Below are 12,026 nucleotides of genomic sequence, written 5' to 3'. Positions count from 1 at the left end.
CACTGGTGTCATGGGGAGACTAGGTGGGCAAGAGCTAATAACCCGGGCCCCTGCAATTTCCCTCAGACTAGGGAAATCCTGACTGACCCTCTACCTAGAGTTTACACTGATGGTGTGCATGTCTAGGCCTCGACCCTCGCCCTGTCTCCTGTTTCAACCCTAGGCTGAAACCACCGCCCACCACCCAGTGAAAAGATAATACACCAATACAAACAGTTAGCACAGACAAGGATAACGGAAAATATACCGCACGCTCACTCAGGAATACACTATAAATGCGCAGGGCAAAATAAGTACAAATATAGGAAGGAGTAAATAAGACAAAGGGAAAATACACCACCAGATACGATACTCCAACTACTAGCTCACCACTCCAGACCGAGATAACAACGCACAAGACAGAAGCTATAATCGGCGACGCCCAATGTTCAGGAGAACTATTTAAAGGCAATGGGCATGGCCCAGCTTCCAATCCGAGCATCAGGTAAATTAACCACGGACCAGCTAGATAAAATCTAGCCGATGCCAATGAGCACATAGTGGTCAAAAGCGGAATTACCGCTGTCTGTCGAACGACCTGGTCTGAACAGCATCCGACATGACAGTACCCCGCCTTCTACGAGGGACCCCAGGGCCCTCACGGCTTATAGGACCCGGCTTGTCCGGATGGCGGCGGTGAAAAAACCTGACCAGCCGATCCGCATGAATGTCCGAGGCTGGAACCCAGAACCTCTCCTCAGGCCCATAACCACGCCAGTGTACCAAGTACTGTAAAGTGCGGCGCACTACATGAGAGTCAACCACCTTGGAGACTTCAAATTCCAAATTACCATGCACCAAGACTGGAGGTGGCATAGGCGCCACGTCCACAGAACCCACCACCTTCTTTAAAAGAGACCTGTGGAACACGTTGTGTATCTTATACACCGTAGGAAGCTCCAATCGGGACGCTACTGGGTTAATGACAGCGGTGACCCTAAATGGACCAATAAACCGTGGACCCAATTTAAGGGATGGTATTTTGAGTCTTATGTTTTTTGTGGATAACCACACCCAGTCATCCACACTCAGGTCCGGACCTGGCATACGCCTACTGTCAGCCACACGTTTGTACCTGGCACCCACACTTAACAGGCGCTGTTTAACTCTCCTCCAGATTGATGACAATTGTGCTCCTAACTGGTCTTCCTCCGGAACACCGGAAGAGCCCCTCTGACTCAAAGTACAAAATTGAGGATGTAGCCCGTAAACACAAAAAAATGGAGACTCCCCAGACGACTCCTGGCGGTGATTATTGATGGCAAACTCAGCCAAAAGAAGGAAGGTAGACCACTCCTCCTTCTTATCAGAGACAAAGCAGCGTAAGTACTGTTCCAAATTTTGGTTCATACGCTCAGTCTGACCATTTGACTGAGGATGAAACGCCGAAGAATGGGACAACTTGATCCCCAGCCGTGAGCAAAATGCTTTCCAAAATTTTGCCACAAACTGAGTACCCCTATCAGACATAATGTCAGACGGAACCCCATGAAGTCTGACCACCTCCTGCACAAATACCTGAGCCAGAGTTTTAGCGTTAGGCAACGAAGGCAAAGACACAAAGTGCAACATTTTTGAAAACCGATCAACAATCACCAAGATGACCGTGTTCCCAGCTGAGGAGGGCAAATCAGTGATGAAATCCATGGAGATTTCCGTCCATGGCTTACTAGGTACCTCAAGAAGAAGTAGTGTGCCAACAGGACGGGAGCGGGGCGTCTTAGCCCTAGCGCACGTGGTACAAGCTGACACGTATGAGACCACGTCCTGTCGGATCTTGTGCCACCAAAACTGACGTGACACCAACTCCAAGGTACCTCTAACCCCTGGGTGGCCAGCCAGGACAGCATCATGATGCTCCGCCAAAACCTTTAAGTGGAGATGAAGCGGTACAAAAGATTTGTTGATGGGAAGCTCAGATGGTACCACCTCCTGAGCCTCGGCAATCTCAGCCTCAACCTCGGTAGTGAGAGCCGAAACCACAACACCCTTTTGGAGGATGGGTACTGGATCCTCCCGAGGTTCTCCCCCCAGAAAACACCTGGACAGAGCATCCGCCTTAGTGTTTTTAGACCACGGTCTGTAAGTGACAACAAAATTGAACCGCGTGAAAAACAATGCCCAGCGAGCCTGCCTGGGGGACAGACGCTTGGCTGACTCCAAATACAGCAGATTCTTATGATCGGTAATAGCAGTAACCTGATGAACCGACCCCTCCAAGATGTGCCGCCATTCCTCAAAGGCCAACTTGATTGCCAACAACTCCCTGTTGCCGATATCGTAGTTACGTTCGGCGGACGACAGTTTCCTGGAGAAATAGGCGCATGGACGCAAATCACTCAAAGATGAGCCTTGTGACAGTACCGCCCCCACACCAACCTCAGACGCATCGACTTCCACAACAAAAGGTTTTGACACGTCTGGCTGCACAAGCATGGGGGCCGAAACAAAACTGTTCTTAAGAAATTCAAATGCGCGCACAGCAGCCTCAGGCCAAACGGAGAAATTGGTACCCTTTTTAGTCATGTCAGTTAGCGGTTTAGCAATGATGGAAAAATCCTTGATACATTTCCTATAGTAGTTAGAAAACCCAAGGAACCGCTGAAGTGCTTTCAGGTTATCAGGCCGTTCCCAATGCAGCACCGCTTGCACCTTAGCGGCGTCTATTTTAAAACCAGAAGCAGACACAATATAACCCAAGAAAGGCAACTCTTGAACAGAAAATACACATTTCTCAAGTTTAGCATACAGCTTATTCTCTCTGAGAAGCTGTAACACCTGCCTGACATGATCTAAATGAGTATCACAGTCGCAAGAATATATGAGAATGTCATCTAGGTACACGATAACTAATTTCCCCAAAACATGTGAAAACACATCATTAATGAAATGTTGGAACACTGCAGGTGCGTTAGTCAACCCAAATGGCATCACCAAACTTTCAAAATGACCCTCAGGGGTATTAAAAGCCGTCTTCCACTCATCACCTTGACGGACTCTTATGAGGTTGTACGCCCCCCTGAGGTCAAGCTTGGTAAACCACTTAGCACCTGCCACCTGGTTGAACAAATCTGGTATTAGTGGCATAGGGTATGGATCACGAACCGTAATCTGGTTCAATTCCCTGAAATCCAAACACGGGCGTAATCCGCCATCTTTCTTCTTCACGAAGAAGAACCCTGCTGCCACAGGCGAGGATGAAGGCCTGATGTGCCCTTTGCTCAAACTTTCAGCAATGTAATCCTTTAATGCTTGTCTCTCCAGACCGGAGATGTTAAACATCCTTGCTTTAGGCAATTTGAACCCTGGTTTAAACCTGATAGTACAGTCATAGGGGCGATGTGGCGGCAACTCTGAACAACCCTTCTCAGAGAACACATCCACAAAATCCAGAAGTGACTCCGGAACGCTTGAAGTCACAGCAGACACACATGTGGCCAGGCAATTCTCCTGGCAGAATTAGCTCCACTGGATTATGTCCTGAGTTTTCCAGTCAATTACCGGGTTGTGCATCGACAACCATGGAAAACCCAAAACCACCTGAGCAGGAAGATTCCTGAGCACCTTACATGTAACCTGCTCGGAATGAAGAACCCCAATGTGGAGTTTTACCTCAGCCACAAATTCAGTAATCTCCCCCTGTGAGAGAGGAGCAGCATTGATGGTGACCACGCAGATAGGATGAGGCAGTTTTTCAATCCTAAAACCTGCTGTGCGCGCAAACTCCTCATCAATGAGATTTGTGGCTGAACCACTATCCACAAAAACAGTAATTGGCAGCTCACTGCCAGCAATTATAACCTTAGCATGGAGCATGCATTGAGAAACCACCATGGAGGATATACATTAGCTCAGATTGGTCTCCTCCACACCCTCTGAGCTTAGAAGTTTTCCGCCGTTTGCGTTTTTCTTAGACAGTAGATGACAGATGTTAATAAAATGACCAGTCTTACCACAGTAAAAACAGGCTCCCTGCTTCCTGAGCTCAGGGGCTCGACAATTCACATGTGACACCCCTGCGATTTGCATAGGCTCCATGGGCTCACCTGCAGCAACCACACGTGAACCTAAACCCTCTCCCATAGGCGATGTCTCATGCTCCCCCTGACGCAAAAGGAGATCAATGCGGACAACCAGACTCATAGCGGAATCTAGAGAAGTAGGAGTCTTGTACATCAGAAGGGCTTTTTTAACCCTTCCAGTAACCCCATGAATAAACTGACTCTGCAGCGCTGGATCATTCCACTGTGTATCGATCGCCCAGCGATGAAATTCAGAACAGTAATCCTCTGCAACTCACTCCCTCTGGCGAATAGTGCGTATCTTAGATTCTGCTAGAGCCATTCTGTCTGGCTCATCGTAAATGTTTCCAAGAAAGGAAAAAAAACTCTCCACAGAGTCAAATGCAGCAGAATCAGATGGCAAAGAAAATGCCCATGCTTGGGGATCCCCGCTTAACAATGACAACACCAGGCCCACACGCTGAGACTCATTACCTGAGGAGATCGGGCGCAAATGGAAATATAGTTTGCAAGCTTCACGAAAAGAAACAAATTTACTGCGTTCCCCAGCAAATTTTTCAGGCAAAGGAAACTTAGGCTCAGCAATTCTACCTGTCGCTCCAGCTTGCACATTAGATACTGCTAGTCCCTGTTGCTGCACTGCCCCCCTCAACTCAGTGACCTGTAGGGACAGCGCCTCCAACTGACGGGTTATGGAAGTCATGGGATCCATGACAAAACAAAAAAAAAAGGAAACCCCCTTTTTTTTTTTTTTTTTTTTAAAGACCAATTATAATGTCACGGGGAGACTAGGTGGGCAAGAGCTAATAACCCGGGCCCCTGCAATTTCCCTCAGACTAGGGAAATCCTGACTGACCCTCTACCTAGAGTTTACACTGATGGTGTGCATGTCTAGGCCTCGACCCTCACCCTGTCTCCTGTTTCAACCCTAGGCTGAAACCACCGCCCACTAACCAGTGAAAAGATACACCAATATCCACAGTTAGCACAGACAAGGATAACGGAAAATATACACCACGCCGCAGTCACTCAGGAATACACTATAAATGCGCAGGGCAAAATAAATACAAATATAGGAAGGAGTAAATAAGACAAAGGGAAAATACACCACCAGATACGATACTCCAACTACTAGCTCACCACTCCAGACCGAGATAACAACGCACAAGACAGAAGCTATAATCGGCGACGCCCAATGTTCAAGAGAACTATTTAAAGGCAATGGGCATGGCCCAGCTTCCAATCCGAGCATCAGGTAAACTAACCCCGGACCAGCTAGATAAAATCTAGCCGACGCCAATGAGCACATAGTGGTCAAAAGCGGAATTACCGCTGTCTGTCGAACGACCTGGTCTGAACAGTGTCCGACATGACAACTGGTCTGTGGTGTGCAGGCTTTTCTCGGACTAAGTCCTGGTTTGCACACACTAAGCATGCCCACGAGAGGACCTCTCATTGGAGGTCGGGGGTCACACGCTCAGGCCCTGTAGCAGCTCCCATTGGTCCTCCAGGAAGGTCCTCTAGTGCTGCAACTATAAAATGTTCGCATGGCCACACGGCTATGCGCTAGTGTCAATTTATGTATGAGCTCAGCGCCAGTGTGGTCATGTTTGTATGCGGTCAGGGTTTGGCTGAAATAAGCCCCTAGAATGCTGGCACCTCCGGTGAGGAGTTTTGTGTGTTTGGATTCAGGGCTGGCGTATAGCCATTAGAATTCCGGCTCCACCGGAGAGGAGCTGCGTGTTTGCTATTGACTGCATGACCACTATCGGCTCTACTAAGTAGCTGTGTTCCTCTGTGAACTTAACAGGGCACAGAGTTCTCTTTGCTAACGGACTCTGTGAAGTAGCAGAGTTCTTTTATACCGCCATATAGTACCGCCTTTACTAGCAGTAGGTTCCGCCAACTCTAACACACAGTGCATAGCATATTGCAGAATGGGTTTACAATTAAATTAAAAAATGAGCTCAATCTCAAGGGTTTGTAATCTTTATCTTTCTTCTCTTGAACTATATTTTAAAATGCAAAAGATTATATATATATATATATATATATATATATATATATATATATATATGTACTGTATATATATATATATATCTATCTATATACCTATATATATATCTATATACCTATATATATATATATATATATATATATATATATATATATATATATATATATATATATATATATATTTGTGCTCGGATATACCCCTAGTAAATGCCAAAACTTGAATGGAAGATACAAACACAGTCAGTGAACCTTGACAGCCAGTAACGGTAGTGTGGCAATGAGACATTTGGCTGACAGCAAAGAGTAAAAGTCGTATTTATCCTGTGCCCCACGTCGTAGATAAATGTCTGAAATACAATTTGGGTAAATCAGGGCACTTAGGTTAGAAATAGATAGATACAAATACCTGTTCCACGGCGGTACCAATTTCTAACCTAAGTGCCCTGAGCCAAACGGCTCATTGCCACACTACCATTAATGGCTGTCAAGGTTCACTGACCGTGTATCTTCCATTCAAGTTTTGGCATTTACTAGGGGCATATCTGAGCACAAATATGTATCTTTTTCATTCATCTAGACAAACTGTGACAAAAGGGTGGTATTGTCTCAATATTTGCAGCATGGACCCCAGTCACGCTAGCACCATTGGTTATTGATTTTAGATTTTTAAATTGTAAAATGATCTATAACCGCATCAAACTGGAACTTTGATGTGGGCAGATATTATCTTCTAACATAGCATAGGAGAAGGAATGTAAGGGTTACAGACCCTTTGCTAGAACTCTGATAGAGGTAGTGTTATTGCATTCCACAGTTTGCTATGTATGTTGTCGTTATAATTAGAAGCCATAGAAGTCAAAAATCCTTTTGCAAAAATATTTTTTTGTCAAAATATATGCATTTAAGCAAAATAAAATTATAGGGGCAAGAGAGAGCTCACCATGTTTTCTGGTTGTGCAGATAGCTGGAAAACTTGTGACAGGTGGGTGCTAGATCCAGCCGGTGAAGTAGCACATGATAAAACGAGAGGGAAAACAGCACATCCATCCAATAAATAAAATAAATATTAATTTAAATTCCATTAAAATGAACAATGTCCATGGCAAACATTATACAACTGAAAATTGTACCTTAAATTGATATCAGGGAATGGGAAAAGTGTAATTTTCATTATATTTTTTCAAATGTATAACCTGAGCCAAATAGATAAATGTAATACTATTTTGTGACATGGTTCTCAACTACCTATGATTATTGTTGAGCATTCCGATACCGCAAGTATCGGGTATCGGCCGATACTTGCGGTATCGGAATTCCGATACCGAGTTCCGATATTTTTGTGGTATTGGAAATCGGAATCGGAAGTTCCCAGTGTATGGTTCCCAGGGTCTGGAGGAGAGGAGACTCTCCTTCAGGCCCTGGGATCCATATTCATGTAAAAAATAAAGAATTAAAATAAAAAATATGGATATACTCGCCCGTCCGGCGGCCCTGGACCTTACCGATTGTAACCGGCAGCCTCCGTTCCTAAGAATGAGGAGTTTAGGACCTGCGATGACGTAGCGGCTTGTGATTGGTCGCGTGAGCGGTCACATGAGCGGCACGCGACCAATCACAAGCCGTGACGTCATCGAGGGTCCTAAACTCCTCATTCTTAGGAATGGAGGCTGCCGGTTACAATCGGTAAGGTCCAGGGGCCGCCGGACGGGTGAGTATATCCATATTTTTTATTTTAATTCTTTATTTTTTACATGAATATGGATCCCAGGGCCTGAAGGAGAGTTTCCTCTCCTTCAGACCCTGGGAACCATCCAGGATAGCTTCCGATACTTGTGTCCCATTGACTTGTATTGGTATCGGGTATCAGTATCGGCGATATCCGATATTTTTCGGGTATCGGCCGATACTATCCGATACCGATACTTTCAAGTATCAGAAGGTATCGCTCAACACTACCTATGATACAAATATTGTTCCCTTTATACAGCGCACACAGCTAAGTATGTGCACCACAATGTTACCACTAGGGGGAGCAAACTGAAGTTGGTTTGCTACTTCCCTATAAAGTGGACTAGGAATTGGATACATCTGTATTTAGATAGTTGCAGCCTAGTCAAACACACACAAGGATAAATGTATTTTTACATATCTGTGCACATATAGAGATAATCTATGGATGCAAGTCAAGCGGTAACAATAATATTTTCCACTATCTTACAGGAAGGATTTATTGAAAACCGAAGACTGTGGCTAATGATAAAATCATGTTTTAACTACCGATCAAGGAGCCAATATAGAGTATTAGAAAGAGCTCTCTGTGATGACCCAATGTGGCCCCCAATAAGCCAAACTTACTACTCTAACCAATCAGAACTTGGAAAAGATGTACAGAAATGTGTATATGATAACCCAATGTTTGTTGGCGAAACGGAGAAAACTCTTTACAATGGAACTAAGCATCGACCATAATCAATGCCTACACTGCACAGAGCAGAAGCATTGCCAAAAATCCGTCTGCAATTGGAACTGTTTGCACATATACAAAGAGGGTTAGAAAAGACTTGTCGGCTTTCCTGATATGGCTGTGTTACCAAATACCAGTTTGAAGTATCTTTTTTTCAAACATTGGTTTGTGCCATTCTTCTTATATTTCCTTTCAAAAATTAATGGATTCAATGACAACTAGGAGTTACCATTCCCCTTGTCAAAAGGGCGTGTCTCCACAAAGTTTGATATTGTAAGCTCTGATTGGACAGTGTGAGACAATGAAAGAACACACTGGCAAAAGAGCGTCTAACTGGTCTGTAGGAGCCAGAACTGTTAATGGTTGGTTGGGGATCAAATACTTATTTCTCACTGCGAAATGCAAATAAATATATATAATTTATACAATATGATTTTCTTAATTTTATTTTCGATATTCTATCTCTCAATGTTAAAATTAACCTATGCTTAAAATTATAGACTGTTCATGTTCTTGTCAGTGGGCAAACTTACAAAATCAGCAAGGGATCAAATACTTATTTCCACCACTTTAGCTGTCAATTTCTTCATAAATGTTTAGTAGGACTAACAAAGGAGCTCAACATTACATAGATCTAAGAAATGAGCCTTCAGACTTGCATTGTGGAAAATGAGGTGAATTATTAAAACACACGTCAAGACAGATAACAGTTCCCCTTACAGCAGTATTTTTCATCAGTCTTCCCTACATATTCATGCTCCATCTGTAATTTTCAGTTGTCTATGAGCTAGTGGGCTGAAACTAGATACTATGATGTCTCACATACACTGTACACACAGAAACAATAATACTGCTCTTCTCTTTGTGTAGCACACAAGCAGATGCAGCACCATGGAAGATATTATACAGCAGTATTGAGTAGTGTAGTTGTGAATCCAGCACTAGAGTGAGATAAATTAATTGCTGACAGCTGCAACTGTGATCTGTTTCTTCACCTGTGTCAGTGTCTCTTCCTCCTTATCCCCTCTCCAAAGGTTCTATTTGAAACTGTAAAAGGATGGACACTCTTCATTCAGCTGTCAGTAAATATTGATTTGACAAAAACTGATTTGAACTGTTTTTCAGAATAAAAGATAAGGTTAGGAGGAGTGGTGTTAGTGCAACCTTTTTACTGTATTGTGTAAGCTTTCATTTACTGTTGTGATATTTATTTAATAAAAAATATTACAAATCTGTTTATACTAATTAGTTTTAAACTGTTATGTTTAATACATTTTATATTTCAGGTTTTTTTATCCATATCTAACTGGGGGCAGCCCCTAGCCAGTGTGTTGGCTGCTACTGCCCACCGCGCTGACAAACTGAGCACACCAAAGCCAGCTCAAAGGAGATCCCTAACAAGACATGGGTGGTTTGCATGCAGTGCCATCAGAGACTGAAGCGAGGCATAAATGTTCTTAACCTGAGCACCACCTGCATGACTAGGCATCTGAATGCAAAGCACGAACTGTAGTGGAGTACACACCTCCTCTGAAATATCTGAGCCTCCTCCCATTCCCTCTTCTGCTGCAGTCTTAGCCTCTTAATGATTCTCCCTAGCAACAGGGCCTCCTGGCTCCACCAAAGAGAGATGGTGACAGCATCACCACCAACCGCGTCACCGAACATCTCCATAACATCCCATTGAAGCATTCAGCTGTACATCCTCTAAACATTGGATTTTTTACATGTGGCCTCACAAAGGCTAACTATACATTGAGATCACAGGGAACCACAGTATGTGGTTTCAGCTGCCACTACTTTTCCAGGTGGGCCATCCCTGTCGATCACGAACAAGTTGCGTGCAAAATCGGGTGCCGCACAACGCCATCAGTGTAAAGGTCAACATAACCACCAAAATGTGGACCTATAAGTATGGTCAGGAAAGTTATATCTCTCTAACTGAACACTTTGTAAATGTTGTGGTGGCTGGGCCTGAGGTAGAAAGCGTTTTGATGTATGCCCTACCACCACCGAGGATTGTTGGATTTTTTTATGTTTCTTTCTCTATGTTGTCTCTACCTCCTTCTCTGCTTCCTCTACTGTTTCCTCATACGCAGGGCCAACTTCTGCACACACAGGGTAAAACAACAGTAGGCTGTTGTGAAACCAATCGATGAGTGGTTGGTGCCGCTGAATCTCAAGCCTGGCCTGGTGGAGTGTGATAACGGGCAAAATCTTGTAGTAGTTTGGGCCTAGTCGGTTTCATGCACATGCCTTGCCTGAATTTGGTGGTGCAGAGCTTCCTGAAAAATTACCCTGAGATGTCAGAGCTGCTGCAGAAAGTGCAGGCTCTTTCGGTATTCTCAACCTGCTGCTACTGCTCGCCTGCCTACGCTGCAGCATCACTCCTGCCTTTTCACTAACCACCTCATATGTGACATACCCACAAGGGGGAAATCCACCTTGCATATAAAGGATAGACTGTGAGCAGCAGCAGGCGATACTGGAATTTCAGCTGCAGCATGCATGGTTGAGTCGCTCTGCTGAGCAACATCACCACCAAAGAGTGATCCTCCAAGCAGGACAACTGTGCGGTGTTGTGTTGCTTCAAGTACTCCATCAACATGGCCAGCGCTGATGATGCCATCATCAGTGTTACTACCCCACAGCAATGCCTGCTTGAAAAAATGCTTCCGTATCATTTAGGCTAGTCCAATCCCCAAGGGAAAGCCACAAGATCAGTTAGAATCCATGTATTACCTTCACTGGAATGCATGCCACCCCATCATCCTTTTGGAATGCAGTGCATTCACAAGCACCCCTATCTCCTATTTCCAGTCTACCGGATGACATCACATCCGGTCTTTGGACCACAAATGTGCACCAAATGCTATATCCGGCTGACCGGTGACATCACATTCGATCTGTGGAATGCATTGTGCTTGCTTCCTACATTGAGGTTAACTTGTGACATTATATCCAGGCCATGGAACGCACTGTGCTCCAAATACTAAATACCAGCCTTGAGGTCAGCAGGAATCCTATCGAACCATAATTAGAATACATTGGAAGTACCTGACCATAATCATAATAGTGTTTTCCACAAAATAGACAGCTTAGGAGTTGCTCATATTTACCACTATAGTCTGAACACCTATTATGGTATATCTGACTATTTTATGGGAAATGGGCCTCTTGTGTTAGCCACTTTTCAATTTTTTTAAGCAGCACTCTTTTATTATTAATTATTAAAAGTTAACTTTTATACTTCACTTCTTTGCTGTGTACATAGACTGCAGCCAGAAAACAGAACCCAAATACCCAGAGAAACATGTGTCTCCTGTAGTTTGGCAGAAAGAGATGCCAACCACAGACAGTTTCAACAATCTAATGGAAGAGTATGTATCCACATATCTCCACGTACTGAGTGATGAATCTGTCCCATTAAACATTGGTATCTCCAAATTGGACACATGGTCTGAGCTTGCCTGTTACGCCTTGGA

General features: G+C 44.2%; 1 protein-coding gene across 1 annotated transcript in view; it reads left to right on the top strand.

Annotated features, from left to right (window-relative positions):
- LOC143808072 (putative cation-transporting ATPase 13A4) overlaps positions 1 to 8,834 on the top strand; it is a 506,094-nt gene extending 497,260 nt beyond the window's left edge. The window contains exon 30 of the mRNA XM_077290329.1: positions 8,298 to 8,834. Coding sequence (XP_077146444.1) covers positions 8,298 to 8,546 — 249 coding nt within the window. The 3' untranslated portion in view covers positions 8,547 to 8,834. The remainder of the gene's footprint in view (positions 1 to 8,297) is intronic.
- The last annotated feature ends 3,192 nt before the right edge of the window (positions 8,835 to 12,026 follow it).

This window comes from Ranitomeya variabilis, chromosome 2 (genome assembly GCF_051348905.1).
Source record: "Ranitomeya variabilis isolate aRanVar5 chromosome 2, aRanVar5.hap1, whole genome shotgun sequence".
In the NCBI taxonomy this organism is placed as follows: domain Eukaryota; kingdom Metazoa; phylum Chordata; class Amphibia; order Anura; family Dendrobatidae; genus Ranitomeya; species Ranitomeya variabilis.
This window is presented reverse-complemented; position numbering and strand designations above follow the sequence as displayed.